We start from the raw sequence: 18253 nt of genomic DNA, 5'->3' as shown, positions 1-18253 counted from the left end.
ATGGGTTTCAGGTATGAAACACCACCTCACACAAACAATCACCTTTTCAATTTGAATGAAAAGATGATGCAGAACCGAGATGATCCTTATCCTTTAGTGAGTTACACTTTTGTGTGTTGTATTGCAGCGGTGATATTAATGGGGGAAGTGTGGTGCTTAAACTGTTAGATAAATCAACACCTACACCATAAGAATCTACAGGGAAAAGAGTTTCTTCTTTATGAATGTATTTTCATTGTAATCTCCAAAACTTCACTGCTTAAACTTTATGAGTCATTGCAGCCCACAATGAAGTGTTTACTGCAGAAGGTTTTAGACAGACTAAAACTGTTTTAACTGCCTATGAAGAGACAGCAGAGAGTCCCAGAACACCATACTATAAACAGCAGGGTGAAACCTGAGGCTTCATTATAAGATCTGCATTCCACAGTGACAGCTGATTTCACTGGGGAACCTTTCAGCGTGGTATCACATATAACAATCACCTTGGATCTTGCCCCAGGCTTGTACAGGGTCTGACCCACTCTATTCCTCAGCTCGTTTGAGAGAAGGGTCTCCGGAGGGACGGGGAGATCACTCTTCACACACTGAATGATACCGCTACGCTTACTGAAACTACACTGGTGGCTGTGCTGACAGCCTCACCTGCCCAGAGATCAAAGAGTGTTGGCGTGCTCATGGCATACTGCTTTGCTTTGTTTCTGGCACATAAGGTTAAAAAACATCAGACTCTTCCACACTGCAAAAAAACCAAAAAACGGTGCCATGTCCAAGGTAGCTGCCTCTTCTGCAAGGATAGAGTCTATTTACTACGGCTTCCTCATGGCCAGGTGTGAAAAGGAATATAAACACATCTGACAATGAAACCTTCGTGCTGCAGGTACATCTCTCCCTCAGGGCTCTTTACCATTGTTGCTTTATTTTGGTTTCCTCTACATGACACAGAGATATCTTTGGAAGCAAATGGCTGTTTCCTTTTACCAACTGTAGCCTGACCAAGGTAAACCTAGCTCTTCCTGCTGCCCTCTGTCCACCTTAGAAAAGCAGGCTGCGCACAGCCGTTTGTTTTAGGAACTGAAGAATGTGTCCATTGTCTGTCTGCAGCCATCCTGAACCGACTGCTATAAATGCGTCTTTTGTCCAAGCCCTCGGTTCTCCCTGCCATCCTAGTGCAGACAGAACTTATCCTGCACCGGGTGGCTGAGTCCGTGATGGGCTTTCAGGGTAGATAGATAGAGACAGAGAGAGAGAACGAGACACACAAAGGGATGAGGAGTGAGGGTGGAGCAGTGGGAGGATGTAAGAAGGGACACCAGGGGAACCGGAGGATATTTGGTTTTGGAGACAGGTGCATTCATCTTCCCTCCTGCACACGTCTGGGACAACGTGTGCCTTATCAAGGCTAAGAGAACCTGGGGCTTCTTGTTGAATGGACTTTGTGATTAATGCCACAGCTGCACTGTCAGACTGTGTATTATGGGGGCTAATCATCTCCTCCCGTGACTGAAGTGACACTGATTTGATGTTATTTCCGTGGTTATCATCATTTCTGCATTGTGGTTGTGGTAGATTCCAAGTCCTACTGCGAGTTGTATTCTATTTAACAATGGCAGACTGAACAGCATTGCGACTCGGTAAAAACGATTTCCTTTGTACTACCTTGCCGCATTCATTGGTAATTTACTGCCTTTTCCGTCTCCAATAGCTTTTACTTATATGGATGCTTTTATTTCTCTAATAGGGAAGCATAATGTGCAAAACTAAAACCCCAAATTAGAATGGTGAGGCACAGACATTGGTTGGAGAATAAAAACAGCAATTTTCCCATTGAAACACAAGAGAAACACAGACAAAACACTGACAGACACCTACCCCACTGCCTCCACCACTAATATAAATACATGAGGTTTTAGAGGAGTGAATGTTTACCACGCTGCTTTTGCTCAATCCTCCACAGGGCAGTATAGCCGACTTCATGACCCAAAGCAGTAGGCGGTTGAACAAATGAAAAAAAAAAAGCTGCACTTTTCACACAGGCTGGCAGCCCCCTACATACACAAATACACATCATAGAGCAAACATTTATGTCTCATCCACCCCCTCACACATGTCCTCCATTGTAAAGAACCAGCCAGATAGACAGATGACTGAATCTCCCTCTTTCTCATCCTACTTTTTATATGTACAGTTTCAAAAGGTGTAAAAGTGTATGCAGGAGCTAAATCTCTAGCTTATACTCCATTTACAGACCACAGAACTGGAAATAGTTTCATATTGCAATGAAAGGACTGAAAACACTTCCACACTGTGGCACACAGGATCAAAGAAATCAAAAAATGCTTGCACACATACACACTTGAAATGACAATGACCACAGTGCTGGAAAGTAAAGGATCAAAGATATAAGCTTTTAATTCCAGAGACTGAGCCATCAGAGTCAATGTGCTTGAAAACTGAATGGTTTGTGGGTGATGTTTGAAACAGAGGCTATTTTTACACATAAACTGCAATCCTGAACTTCCCTAGACATTACCTAATGTTACCTATTTCTTAAGGCCATCATTTTCATTTGCAGCAGATAATTTTTCAGGTCTTCCACATCTTGTTTTTATCTCCCACTTGTCCAGTTTCCACAGATTGTTTAAGCTTGCAATGCTTTTCTTTGTGAATCATCTTTTTGGTGGAAAAATACTATTTTAAGCCTTTCAAACTATGTTATATTTGACCTTTTCAATAAAGAAATGGGGAAAAAACTGTGTTTCTGTGTCTCAAATGTAAATAAAATGTCAATCAAATGTATTTACAAATACACACTTGCATTATTTTAAACAATGCCTGCATGTCTACTCAATTTTACATTTTAAACCAAAATAAATCAAATATAGTGACACAATTCACCAAAGCAATATTCAGAGGTCAAACCTTGCTTCATTAAAAACTGTAACCTAAAGCTAGGATAAAGCCTGGGCACAGCACTGGAGGCTGTGGTGTAGCAGGAAAAGTATTGATATAGTGACAAACAGAATAGGTAGCAATAATGACACAGCTTTATAGGCCTGTATTTCTTTGTAACACCCCCTGATATAAACAGAGTTGGCATGAGGGGCATATTGACACAAAAATGATGAAGTATGTGTACAAGTACCCCGACCCTTATACCATAAAAATATGCCTCATGCTGCCACAGAGAACGAAATCAGGCTAATATGTCTTCTGTGTGTTGTCTTCTAATCAATACCCTTCAGCGTGTGATTTTTTTTTGTAGCTGATTAGATTTAAAAAAAAAAATTGGCCTTGCCTCAAATTCTGTGTAACTTTCAAAGTATGCTTTGAAAGATGAGACAAAATGTTAAACTGTTTTTTTTACAGAGTATTGCTGACATTGAACATTGTTCTCAAATGACTTCAACATCTTATTTTTCAGTCCATTTTTTTTCTAAAAGTAAGGTTTATTATGACTAGTACCCACTAGACCCACTAGACTCACCGTATTAAAGTTAGGGAACAGGCTAAGTGGGGAGGATCCATTGAGTCTGAAGGGCAGGAGGTGTTTGAGGTCGAGCTGAGGCTGCAGAGGTCGTCCTGGGACGGGGAGGGAAGCCAGAAGCGGGCTGCCCTGGGCCGATGTACCTGGACAACACAACAAGACTGATGTTAGAAGTTAAGAAGCATTATGAAATGTTCACATGAGAGATATTTCTGTCTCAGTGCAACTGTAGGAGAGCAACTACACTGCTGGCTACGAAGGGGACAAACGCAGTGCTCAGGGGAGGCCTGAGTTTGATTTATTTGATACCAGAGGCACCATTACACCTCCAGCTGTCACCAAGCACTCACTGTGAAACTTGTTTGTATGTGTACACTTCCATTTGTGACTAGGCAGGCGCTTGTACTTGGGACAACACAATGTGTTTAAAGACGTACCTGTGTGTTTGAGGGTGGATGGGCAGTGTTAAATACCCCAATCACCTCAACTATCCATACTCATCCCCCCCAAGGACACTCACCTGCCCCTTATGTACATGCACACACATACACATAAACACATTATTTAATTACTGATTTATTGGCTAAGAAAAGGTGCCTGCAAGAGGGGAAGATAGGAGTTATCAGATTTCAAATGGATCAGGGATGAAGAGATTTCTAATTTTCCGCCTGGCTGCATTTCAGTAGACCGGTGTGCTCAGCAGTGTGCAGGCACTTATCCCAGCAACAGGATCAATCATTCGATGTCAGCTGCGGGTCACGGCGGCCACCTGAAAGTATGCCTATCATGTGAGCTGTTGTGCCATACACATTTATACTGAGGTAGTCGCACACAGAAAAAAAAAAAACAATCACCAACTGTAGAAAAACATCAGCACCACAGAAATACAAAAGCTTGACAATAAAAAAGAATCCTTTAACTCTTTCCCCAATAAAGACGACATTTGAAGACATCCCGTGTACTATTAATGGCGTGTTTTCACACCTCAGTATGTATCAGTGAAGATGTGGTTTGACAACCATTAAAAGGGTTTCTAGGATTTTCCCAGGATAGCTGCATAGGCATACACCACCCTCACTAACCTTTGACAATAAAACATTAAAAGTAATGGAAATTATTAAGATCTTTGGTCCATATCTAACTATGTAATTACATAACTATATACATTGTCCAATATCCTACACATCCAGTACATGATTCTTTTAGCATCAGCTTTGAACATCATTGCTAGAAAGACTAGACTGGATAAAATACAGAGCTATTCCACTCACAGATCACCAGAAGACTGCTCAAACACTGCTACAAAGCCATCACACCCAACAAAATAACAGAAGCTGTCAAAATAAAGTGCAGTTGGTGCTCTGCAAAATTTTGTGTTGGTTTTTTACTTGCTTGTTGTGGCATCTTTGTAGGACCTTTTTTCTCTCAAAATTGCTGTCAAGGTTGCGGTACGATGTTGATATAGCTGTATGGCTTGTGTAAAGCGCGGAACACAGTGATAGATGGGGAATCTGTCAGTAGTCTGGCCCATGGCTTTTTGCGGCTTGGCAGGATTGGCAGTTATGTGTGTATTTGGTGGGTGGGGGGCTGAAACACTAAAGCCTTGAGCATATGCTCCTCAGCACTGGGCTCAGGCCTGCCTTTGCCATGTGTGGGATCTCCTCTGCAGTCTGTCTGACACTGAAAGAGTCAGCACAGGACGGACGCAGCCTACAGACACGTGGGCAGCAGCCGGCAGGGGATCGCTCCTACTCGCAACATTCACAATCACACAGAAAAACAAGGAAAAGCTGAGTCTTCTCTTGGCAGGACTATCAGAGGAGAAAAAAAAGCTGGGCTCGCAGGGAGGACAGTTATCAGCTGATAGTGCTTCCCCACCTCTATGTGACTCCCTAGGCAGCTTATTAAATCAGGGGCTGGCTGTTTGCCTCTTTGGATGATAACACTGCAATGGACGCACAGCCTGAATCCTGGCATGTACGACAGCAAGCGAGGGAGTGTGTGCGCTCGGCTTGCATGTACTAGATGAGAATCAAACATACACAGTAAGACATATAAACAAAACTGCCTACGCACATCTGAAAACAAATAGCTCCGAGGGCAAGCGGGAAGTCAACACACACACAAATACACACACACACATAAAATCAAACAAGGTATAATTTTGCACTTGACGCATATTGTACGGGATTTTACTAGAACTACTTTTTAAAGCAAGTACATCCCCATTTCTTGTGTTTGTGTGTGTGTATGTTAGTAAGGACAGTGGATTTATTTTTCTTTTAGCCTTCTACTTCCGTTAACCTCCCATCACTCTGCAAATGTTCCACTCATGTGCGTGTTCCTCTACATATGAGTTTGCATGCATATGTGGTTAGGTGCACATATGCTCTTTCTGTCCAAAGTTATGTCTGCATCAAGGCTTAGATTTATTTATGCCTCACTTGTGGCCCAGACAACCACTGGCAGTTGAGGCAAGGCCTGAAACCAAATGTCCAGCCTCGTTCTCTCTCCCAGATGACTTTGCTAACGGATCTGACTGTCTCTGCCAGTCCTTCCCCAGGCAGGCTCCCTCCTCCTCCTCCCATCACAACAGCGCATTCCTCCCTCTCATGACTCACTGGGCTTGGTTACACAACAGCCACCGTCACATTGTATCTACTCGGATATGTGTGTTTGTGAGGCGCATTTGAGTCGTGGAATTCAAGCAGCGATTTTTCAATTATTTTCTACATGCACACCTGAGAAAAATAATGGATTCTAATGTATACATGCAGGCACACTGAGCCGTCCCTCTTTCACGATTGCAGAATTAGCCCTTCAACCCCCAAGTCCTTCTACTGTAATCCTCTTGTCAGTACTCCAGTGCTCTCTTAGGTTTCTGACAAATTGCCTTTTCTCACATCTAAATACCCCATCTCTCCTCAGTGCTCTGCATATATTCTCACTGCTGAGCAGAAAAGGGAAAAAAAAGTAGAGGGTCTGGGAGGAGAGAAAACCTTTCTATTTGTGGCCCAGTGTAATTATGTGGATAGCTGCTGGCACAGCAGGGTCTTGAAGTTCGGTGAGTGGATCTCCACCTTCTTTTTCTCCATACTGTTGTTGTCCAAGATGACATACAATTTCACCTGAGATCAACTTGCTCCAAGCAGGTGCCCTTTAAGGTTGGACATACGATGATTGATTCACCCTAATTGACCCAAGCCTTTAATTCAATCTCAGATATCACAAAACTGGGCTGGCAACATTTATTCCAAATCTGCAAGGTTAACTAATATTAGTATCTAAATTTTAGGGTTTCATTAAACTTTGTCCTCAGCCCTCAGAAGCTGAATAGGAAACTGTACTGCTGTAGACCTCTAAGGACCCTCATGACAGTGGATGTACAGTTGGTATAAAGAGACAAAACAGTACATGACCATTCTTGCTGACAAGCTCTCCAGTTCACAACTCAAAGGTTAGACTAAGAGAAACAAAAAGTCTTATTATGAAGTTTCCTATGGAGCTTGGTGGAGAAGGAAACATGATGAAATCCTTTGCTTAAGAACATTTTAAAAGAACATTTTAAAAGAACATATCAGAGATGTATTTGTCCAAGTCTCCAGTTTTGCATCATTTTTATTTTTTCTTTGTAGAGACGTGATTGTGGGATCACTGGAGTAAAAACCTTTACTTTACAATTCCACATATGATTTCCACATATTTAGAGGACATTGTGTACCACATCCCTGATGCTCAGCTGTGGCTGCCTGCTGAGTAACAGTCAGATTGTCAGTAAGACCTTCATCATTAGGCCTCTGATCTGATTATCCAGCTGTGATGATGAATATCTACATATCTGAACTTAAATGAACATGGATTTGCAAGGGAAATTGCTGACTGGTGAATTGATGAGCACTAAGTGCAGGCACAACGTGAACATAATTACACTGAACCATGCGGATGCTTCTTTTGTCACTTGCCAAGTACACATTATAACCTCTCTTTTGATGATGTTTAGCACGGTCTTCATAATTCAGTCAGTGACTGTAGCCTTCATGTTCCTAATACGCACACAGTCGAGTTCTGACACGCACACTCAGAGTCATAACACGATGTGGCTCATTGTGCATCTGCCACACTGTTGCCACACTGTTTCACCATCCCCCAGTCGCCCTGCGAACTTCCCAGCGGCTGCTGCCCTGCCTCAGAGGTGCTGATGGGACTAGATCTGACAGCATAGGAAGAGGCAACAACTACAACTCTGTGTAAAAATAGAGAAGTGGAGCTTTTTAGTTACAGTAATGTAACTAATAGAACATCTTTTTCACTGTGGTATGAAGTAACCCAAGACATGCTATGCATACAAACGACTGCTTCAACTGCTCTATGCTTGGAAACTGTAAATCAGGCTCATAGTGTATTAGAGGTTCACAGCTATTTGAGGGCACAAACTGACATTGCGCTGCCCCTGGATGTCACTGACAGACAGAAAGAGACAAAGATTGGAGAGAGAATCCAGGAGTGAAAGAGATAAGTAACTCCTAACAGCCAATTAGCTTCTACTCGGTCAGGTGGTGGTGTGGGGGCCACTGAGGGAACTATTATAGTCTGGACAAGAACATTAAATACAATCAGCTTTAATTAAAGATCCCCACTCCCCCACCACCCGCTCCTTTAGTTATGCTGATAATCTGCAAGATAAGCTGAGAGATGTGGCTGGACTGATTACATGAACCACTAAACAGATCATGAAGGAACTTCACTTAGCAATCCATTAAGCCAATTTGACCATTTCCTCAGCGTGAAATACGATGACCTGTATGCTTCTGTCCATCATGATACGAACACTAGTATTACAACTATGAGCTGCAACTGTTTTTGCTTTCAACCAGACCTTTTGGAGATTGTTATGTGTGTAAGCAATTTCTGTGTTTCAGCGAGAAAGTAGAATATATTCTCAGTGGCATGCAATTAATTTTTTTCCCTCTCCAAAGAACCCTCTCATTTTAGCTCCCCTGCTTCCCATCTCTCATTTTTCCACCTTAGCTTAAAGCTTTTTAAATTTATTTATTCGAATTATGTTTTTGCTCTTTTTTTCGGGGTCGCTCGGCTTGCCGTGCTGGCTGCACTGTGGCTAGATATTATGCACTGAAGTGTGTAAGTTGATAACTGTTTGTGCTACACACGGCAGTTTGTATTTCAGTGTGTGTCAGAGCCATATATAGTTTAGAAGGTAAATATGTACAAGGAATATTTGAACAGTGCAGAGTCCCAACTCTTTGATTTCTGATGTCTGAATGGTGAGGTGTGCTTGTCCACTAAGAATTTTTATGAGTATTAAATTCAATCTCAGCACAGTTGCTTCTTTTATATTTTAAGCTAATCTACTCATTAAAAAAATCTTTCATATTTAGTTTTGGCCTCCTTTCCCCTTCTTTACTCTGGATTGCAGAAGGTGGCAGCCTGCTCCATGTGGCCTGATTATATGCAAGGCTAAGCACAGTTTGACCCCCGACTGAAAATAGAGCATGCTTAGGAAGAGAGATGACTTTATAACTTTTTTTCACATGCAATTTTAGAGGAAATATTCAAAGTCAGACCGTGAAAGTTTTGCGTTTACCTCTCTGTCAACCCCAGAGCCTCACCTGTACTCAGCTAGCCTTACTGTCCTACTTCACTGGGGTCATTTCTGTAATTACCAACACAAAATGAAACAATGTATGAAGTAAGTTAAGTATGCAAAACATTTTTAATGTTTTATAGGCCTCAGGCAGTTCTATTACAGTTTAAACAAAGGTATAGAGAGAGCTATTTTTTGTCAATAAATAAAATATGATCTGAGATTTTTCTGGGGTACAGCCTTTGGCTTCAGCATCAACAGTGCTTCATCAGACAAACATACTAACCAAAGCCTGGCTTTGCTGTAATTTGTTTATTCATATTCCATTCTAAAAGTACAAAAGAACAAAATTCGCTTAATTGTCTGTAATTTGTGTCTTTTTTAATATTACGGTGTTATAATAATAATAGCTAGTCATGTGTGAAATTATAATATCTCAAATGTTCTAGCTAGTGGCAGGTTGCAAGCAATTATTCTTAAATTTCACATTCAATCTAAAACATCAGAAAGGCTTTCAGGAGTGTGTTTAGGTTTACAGTATTTGGCTCCATTGTGAGTCGTGGGGGCCCAGTAGCAGGACCTTGTGGAGATGCTTCTTCTCCTGGGGTGTGTCTGTAATGAGTTCTGTCAAGCAGTGAGCTGTGCTCTGCTACCAAACCCAACCTGAGCAGAGGCAAGGCCCATCTGTCAAGCAGAGACGATAAGCCCGGAGCCATCAAGAGACAAATTGCTCGGCTTCCCCACTGTGAGACCCTACGAGGCAGTCTTCTAAAGGCAAGCAGCAGAGATGCTTCTGATTCCTGATGCTACACGGGAAAAAGGAGGCGGAGAAGGAAAATATCAAACACATTCATTTATGCAGATGGTGCCGTTGGCCAGTCATTGCTCTGGTGCAGCAACAGCAGCTGTACACAGAACTTCAGTGTGACTAAAAACCAGAAAAAAAGCAGGAAAGAAACATTATTTTTGTTTCTTTGCTTTTAAGCCGGAGGGTGAGCTGCTTTAATAAGTCCCCCACACTTCTCTTAATCCCATCACTTTGGTTTTCAAAAATAATGACAGCTGTTGGACCTTTCCATTTAGATGAAAACAAAACTAACTTTAATAAACAGATAGAGCTGGAAAGGTGAAAACAATCAAAGGTAAAATTTAAACATATGTCTGAGAGTCAACATTAACCCCCTCACCATCCACCATCATTACCGTGAATGACATTACTCCAGTTTAAAGAGTCACGTTAAAAAACAAACAATACTGAATAAAATAACTTGAAGTTGTGCCATGCTCCTAAATATGCAAAAACCTTTGGCTAGAAGCAGTGCAGGATTGACAGGAACTCCGATAAGGTTCATTTCCACAGCAAATTGAATCATTTGTGGAAGCGGGATTAAGTACATAGTTTTTTACAGGAATAAATATCAAGCTGGTCAACCAAGCGTCACAAAGCTATCATGCCAAGTGTGACAACTCATTATAAATTGATTACGGTAGATATGTGAGCCGGACTGTTTGGATCTTCAAGTAAGGAAGATGCCTTGTAAAAGAGTAAAAAAGGACAAGACAGAGGCAGCTTTCTAATTTTAACTCCCCAGCTGATGAGAGATGCAAGAGATGAAACATTCACTCAGACACTAAGATGCGGGACTAAAGGTGGTTATGAGGCTATGACGAAAGGGAAAAGAAAATGAAGTTGTAGCTATGTTAAACACAGTGGAACTATCCTCTGCTGAATTCCCCACTAGACGAGCATCAAGTTGCATCGCACACACACACACACAGAGGAGAAAAGCCCTTCACAATTAATGATTCATTTACAGCCGCAATTCGTGTGAGATTTGTAAGAATCGCAGGCAAGAACATTCCCTTTATTTATATAAATGACAACAGCAAAGTGCTTGCAGAGAGAATTGTACTGTACGTTTCTTGTATATTACATTCATTGTTATGCAAAAGAGCTTCTGCAAAGCAGGTTGAATTTGCAGTCAGTAAATTGCTTTGCAGAGCAGATTTTTTTTCTTGCCATCAAATGGACCCGTGATTATCTAAATCCATTCCACCTGAATTTGTTTTTCACAAAATGTCTCTTTCCTCACTCATTCGCCTTTTACTAGGGTCTTTGTTTTAGACATTTCGCATAACACACCTAATTTAAATTCTGCTATCAGGCAAGTGTCTACGGCCAAATTAAAACTTAATGGAAATGTGTACTGGCTATAAAAATACAACAGGTTTCCTGTTCGTTTTAAGTCTTAGCTGTAAGGCCAAATCATTTTTATCTTCTTTTACCACATGCACATAACAGGAAAATCTTATATTATTTGAGAGTGAAAAGTGCAGTTACATCAGGGGAGTAAACGTGGCTAAAAAAAAGAAAGAAAAAAAGTCCTCCAGCTGTTAGCACAGTGATAATTCATTCACAGCTCACTTACTTTAATGGAGGTTTGAGAAAAAACAAACTCAGTAGCAGCTCAAATATAATTTAAACCAGATATGCAGAAAGAACTGATATCTTTGATGATTGAACAGATGGAGTTTTTTCAGTGACCTAGTGTCCACATCCAGGTAAAAAGGTTAGCTGAAGAATGTGCTGGTGTTAAAAGCCAATTACCCCTGGCTGCTTTGGAAAGTACCATCACTCGCAATCAGTAGCGACCTTGGGAATTGAACTAGCTAATTTTGCCCAACCTGGGCTGTAATTGTTTCAAATCAGCCTCATGCCTCAGCATCACTGCCAGGCTAATTGCTCATGAGCGGGAAGATTAATCTACAGAAGCACATCTGTGGGACTTAATTTACGGGTCGCAGTGCCATGCCTTGTGGATCCATTAGACTCATTTGGTTTTCAATCCTGTACAGCATATGCAGCTAAACAAAGGTGAAACAATGGTGGGAAATTGCCAGGGAACAAGCAAACACAAGACCCACACTGCTAAATATTTGTACATAGTCAGATTCACGCAGTGCACAGCCCTGGTTGTCGATACGCGTAATGCATAGATACGCGTAATGACGACAGTACCAGCATCCGTGAACATTAGCTTATGCGAACGAGAGTGGTTTTTGAATTGGACATCAGACAGTACAGCTGTACTCCTCCCCAAAATGAGCCGTCCCTTATCAAGTTCCTCCCTAAACACCTGCTAATGAAGGACAAAACTCAGCTAGGCTCAGACACAGTAAACAGATTCGTACAAAGCAGGAAAAGCATCACTGTGTGACAAAGGTCAGCACTAAACCTGAAAAAAGATCAGTGATTGGATTGTGAGCCACTTTTAGCCTGAGAGAGGACAGGCCGTTCAGGCTCTCTGAAGAGAAACAGCTGCAAGTTGCAAATTGGAAAGCCTTTGTGAGAAAGGGCTCTGCCCTTTGTTGTCTCCTTCCTCCTCTCCTCAAAGAGCTGGCATGCAGATGTCTCCTCTCATTCCTCGCGTGTAATTACAAAGATGGGAGAAGAGCATAAAAGGATCATTCCTGATATGGCATTGTACAGCAGGCGGCGCACACCCGGCAGCTGGCATGTTTTTAAATAGAATTACTTCACTTTCAAAGCAAAAGACTTAACACTGCACTCCTCTGCTGCAGCCACTTATTTCCTTTTGATTGTTCAATATGACGTAGCAGACAGGATAATACGATTGAAAACAATCAATGTGATCACCAGTGGTGGTGGTACATACCTTCAACTCTAGTTATAGAGTGCTCTTGCTTTGCCTGGGTGCAGAGAGGAGACATGGGACTGAGCAGATAAGGATTCTTATCAGAACATGTGCAGGTGTTTAGTGGAGCAAGGCTATAACAGGATTCTTAAGTTACTACTGGCTGGCAGGATTTCATTTGATGGCAGAAGTAGGAAAAGAAGTGCAGATGGATGGTGAGGTGGAGTTACAGAATGGAGTGAGCTGGTGGCCTGGGTGTTATAATTGTGAATCCCCCCCAGAGTGCCGCAGTACCGCATGTCTTTGACACCTGCTGGTGTGGTGATAAGAAGTGAAAACCAATCACTCCAGCTACCCGCAAGCCCCAACTGGCAGCTTGCTGCCTCTCAGCTTGCTACTCGGGTATTTCTCTCAAATATAACTGGCTTTCTGCTATAGGTCAGCTCCCTCTGTAGGCTGACACCTCAGGATCGGAAAACCAGAGACGAGAGGTGAGGTTATAGGAGGGGAGACTACTAAAGGACAAGCGAGATGCTCATTAGTTTACAGTAAGCCCAAGTAAAGGGTTATATACCACAGAACCACCTCTATCTATCTATCTATCTATCTATCTATCTATCTATCTATCTATCTATCTATCTATCTATCTATCTATCTATCTATCTATCTATCTATCTATCTATCTATCTATCTATCTATCTATCTATCTATCTATCTCTTATCCAATTCACTGCTACAGGAGAAGCCTAATACAGCTGTAATAGGGCAAAGACAGGGACAGGGTACACACTAGACGAGTTGCCATTCTAACAAAGAAAGAGACAATCACTGACACCTATGGCCAAATTAGAATCACTAATTAACTTAACTTCATGGATCTCTTCAGACTGTGGGAGGAAGCCAGAAACCCAAAGAGAACCCACACAAGCTTGAGGGAAACATGTAAACGGCACACAAAAACTCCTCAGTCGCTCCAGGATTTTCTTGCTGTTAAGCAACAGCACTAACCACTGCTTCACCATGCTGCCCTGTTATTAAACAAGGATGAGTTTTTTTTAATCTCAAAACAAATGGATAGGTCTTGTCCTCACTTCTTGTTTACAACCAGAAATACTGTGAAAATGAGAAAAAAAAATGTAACCAGTTCTACCATTGTAAAACAGATTAAATGGTCGTGATATGCTACACTAAGTCCACCCACCATCGCTGGTGGCAACTGTATGACAATTATCCCTCCCTTAGTCCTAAAGAGAAAACTGAACACTTTATAACAAACCAGGAAAAATCCAACCTATTGTACTGATGACAGAAGAGCAGTTTTTATTGCACTGATCCAAGCGTGCTGTTGTTGTGAAACATTGTGCATGCAGAGTGGAGGTCTAACCTCAGGTAACGAGCTTATGAAACTTTAAATTGAGACAAAGTCACCAAATTTAAGTGGTTTTGAAAAAAATAAACAGTTTAAATGTGGAAAGAACAGTTATAGCTCTCTCTTACTCTCAAATTATTTGGAGTTAGTTGCTTTTTCTCCCAAAGTAACTGAACCAGGGTTTATTTCATGCAAACAACCTATGACTGAGAGTAGCAAGACTTAACCTACATTAACTTAAAGATAACTCATCATCATCACTGTGTTCTGTGTGTTTCACTGAGAAGGGTGTGCACATAAATGAGTGAGTAATTGTTTTCCTTTGGTTCTCAGAGCACTGGTGGAACACTCTGTTCTGCCATCTCACCACAAATTCAGTATGGAGCGTCACTTCCTTAGTTTCCATATGAGGAACTCACAGGCCTTATATCCCTGTGAGACAGGACCAACTACCCAAACATAAAAGTAGAAGCATAACCCACAGAGGAACTGTGACTTCATTCTGTGCTGAGGATGTCATTACTTTACTATGTCTCTAGTTTGTTTGATACTAAATTGAGGTTCAAAGTCTCATACATAAATCCTTAAAGAGTAGAGGTGGCCTTTGTTTATGTGAGCGAAATCCAACAAGTCTAAAAATGCAAAACGCCGTGTGGGGCAGAAGATCTTTGTGCCATTACGGACTGTCATTTCAAACTAACTTTATCGCCTGCAGAGGTCAAGGACGTGCAGTCTGCCTCTGAGTGAGTCCTTAGACTCTCCCGAGAGAGCGTTTCTCATTAGTCTGATTCCAGCTGAGGATTATAATGTGAATCCTTTGGATGAATCTTTGCTCGTCACAGAGAGACCATCAGCTGTTCCAGTCAACCAGTGCAGAGTCCTGAATTATTCATTTCCTGTTTACAGCAGGCGACAGGTGCGTGACCTCTGTGATGAGTGCCCTGGTGTCTGAGAGAAGAAGTGACAAGGGAAGGAAAGGAGGGGGGAAAGGAAGCCTCGGAGGGACAGAGCTGGAGATGAGGAGGACAGGGTGTGTGTGTGTGTGTGTGTGTGTGTGTGGGGGGGGGGGGGGGGGGGGGATTCAGAGTAAACTGCCAATTTGTAAGAACAGGTGCATGGTGAGGTTTGGAGTTGGTTTTGCTTTTCAAGCTATCACATTTTTTCATGCTTTTACTTTTAATTCCTTGGCAAGAATTAAAGCCTTTAGCAGATTTTTACCCTGAAAACACTGCAGTGATTTCCTGTTCTGTGGGATTTACGGCAAAACCCCTTATGTGAAACCGGCTGAAATGATGTGCAGGTTGCATCATTATAAATATTACGGAATATATTTTGAAACACTGACTATTTTAAAGATCATTTCTATACGCATCTGTTTTTACTTTTACAGTTATTCAACTTGGAAGGCATTTATTTCAACCAAGACCTTGTTCCGACAACTCATGAAGTCAGCCAAAGACCTGATTTAAGGAGCATAAAGATCAGAGAATAAAGGCTTCTTTACACATTTATTGGTAAGTTATTCAAGCAAATGGTACACTACGCACAGCCATCTTTGACTATACAGATTGGCTGTCAAAATTATAGTTAATATTTTGTGCATGAATTTGTGCATGAATTTTAATTCAAGACTTTCTATTCTATATTGAGCAGTGTTAACACGTAAACATTGACCATTTTGTTCACTGGAAAGGTGATCATATTAGAAACTCCATCCATTCATCCCAGTCTAAATAATCATTCTCAGACCTCCCACTCCCCACTCACCAGCACTTCTGGTGGTACATCATGGTGTTCCCATGTCAGCAAAGAGACAAGCTCTGTCAGACGTAGGACATGCCCAAAACACCTTACTTAAGAGATGCCCAAGAGGCATTGTAATCAGATGCCTAATGTGGAGGAGTATTTACTCTACTTTGAGTTCCTCATTCTCTCTCTCAAAGAGCCCAGACACCTTTATTTTACTTGGTAAAATGTGATTTAAAATTCGATTGTTATTCAAACAAAAACAAACTATGTACAAGCTCTCCTAAACAAAATATTAAGTCACTGCTCTCATTTATAGCTTCTCATGTTCTTACACATCCCCAGATATCTCATTTAGCATTGTCAAAACTCTGATTCAGGAAATGAACGATCTTGAATCTTGGCTAGCTAACCGTCATTTCAGATATCTAGAAAGCTCACTGTAGATTGACTGGAATCATGCCGTCTGAATTATACTTCAGATCTGAGGAAAAAAAGCTGAAGTAAAAACTAGTCATATTTTTTTGTTACATAAATCTGAAAGAGTGATGTTATGAATACCTTCCCAGACCAAAAAACAAAACAAAAACAACAACACATAGTCTAGTCATTAAATTTTAAAACGACTTGTCATAACTGTGCAAAGGGTCAATATTAAAAGAATGCTGTGAAAAAGTAAAGCGGTAACTGCACAACCTACGACATCGAGTGCACCATGTTTGACTGTTTAAACCTTGACTTAGAAAGAACAGAGAGTTGTTGTTCAACATAAGGCAGTCCAGACTTGCTTTCAAATAGATGTTTACACGCTGAAAAGCACAGTCTAATTTTCAAAGTGCTGATGGAACACCTGCTAAAACGGATGTCAGCTTATCATTTGTGAATATATGTGCACAAAAAGATTTTTGCATGAACAAAATTAGCTTTTCTGACCTGTTCCAACCACGTCAACTGTGCAGAGTGAAAGACTGCGAAAGATGTAAACTAACACTAGTAGCAATGACACTGCCAGAAAGTTGCTTTTGATTTTCTAGTTCTCTTACTTTATAATGCGTTTCCATTATGAGAGAATGCTCTGAACTATAGCACATAGTTGTATTTTTATTTTACAGGAGACTACTGTCACAAAAGGCATGGCAGCACATAACCCATTTCCTAAGGTTTGCTTACCATAAAATTAATTTACTACTGTTATAATACCATGTAGAAAAATACTGTATTATTACTGAAATAAGGGTACATTCAGTTAATTTCTTTATCTATTTTATATCAAATATTGAAATGTCAGTTTCAGACTTTCATTACAGTGGTTGAGTTAACTTGAAAGAACCTTTTTTGAACTTAGAAATTAACATGAAGCAGCATAACAGGCACTGGGTATAAAGTGAAGCTGTTATGGACAGTTTTATGTGTGTAAAAGAAGTACTAAAAACACTATAAAAAGTAATATGACATTCCCTAAATGTTAGGCAGAAACTCAAAAGTAGCATAAGGGTTAAGAAGGTCTGTCTTGAAATGCACATCACTGGAGCGCCATTTACTGTAACCTTTCCCTCGCCTTTTAATAGCTGCCACAGAAACGGCAGAACCACGGATCACTGCCATTCACTAGGGTGCACTGAGAGTGGTAGTAGATGTCCTGATGCTTGTGGCTGCACAAAGGTGAAAAGTGTATCCGAACACGAAGTTGGCTTCAGCTCTTGCCGTACTAAAGATGTGTGTTAGAATAGATGAAAATCACTACTGAGAGTAGGGCTGAACGATTATGGAAAATAATCTAATTGCGATTTTTTTGCCCCAATATTGCGATTGCGATGCGATATGCGATTATTTTTTAAGGTCTTTGTCTTCTGTATTATTAAACAAAGACAAGCAATACATCATATAGTATGGCCAATACTATATTACATTAATTTTAAACTGTTCTTTCCTGGAAGACAGACCTCTGTTATGATGACATGAGGTGATGCATGAATTGATGACTGACATTTTTATTTAACTTCTTCAATCACAACAGTATATTTGAACATACACAATAGTTTATTTTTAGCTTACAAACATCTGAGCATAAAGTGCTGACAAGGAACCCTGGTGTAAACATTAAAATGAAAGTCAGTACAATGTGCAGATTGCAGAAATATACATAAAAAAAATCAGTGGCTTTACCACACTCAGTTTTTCGACATCTGTGAACTACTAGACAGTCATTCAATTAAAAAATAATATTAAATAAATAAAACTAATAAATAAAAAATACACACATCTTACTGATCTCTGCAGTCAGTAACATTACACATAAAGTGCAAACATAATAGCAATTGTATAAACACACACACAAACACGCCTTTAAAATTTAAAGGCGTGAAATTGGACGGTCTAGTTCTGATTAGTGT

At 40.8% G+C, this 18253-nt stretch overlaps 1 protein-coding gene across 4 annotated transcripts in view; it reads right to left on the bottom strand.

Annotated features, from left to right (window-relative positions):
* The window catches only part of znf385c (zinc finger protein 385C), a 155474-nt gene that overhangs the window by 25445 nt on the left and 111776 nt on the right, over nucleotides 1-18253 (bottom strand). For all 4 annotated transcript variants that reach the window (XM_085271811.1, XM_085271812.1, XM_085271810.1 and 1 more), the window contains one exon: nucleotides 3488-3630. In XM_085271811.1, the coding sequence (XP_085127937.1) occupies nucleotides 3488-3630 (143 nt within the window). The remainder of the gene's footprint in view (nucleotides 1-3487; nucleotides 3631-18253) is intronic.

The sequence above is a fragment of the Mchenga conophoros genome, linkage group LG4 (genome assembly GCF_057382185.1).
Source record: "Mchenga conophoros isolate Kocher_MC1m ecotype Shallow Benthic linkage group LG4, M_conophoros_male_GT1.1, whole genome shotgun sequence".
Taxonomy (NCBI): Eukaryota; Metazoa; Chordata; class Actinopteri; order Cichliformes; family Cichlidae; genus Mchenga; species Mchenga conophoros.
This window is presented reverse-complemented; position numbering and strand designations above follow the sequence as displayed.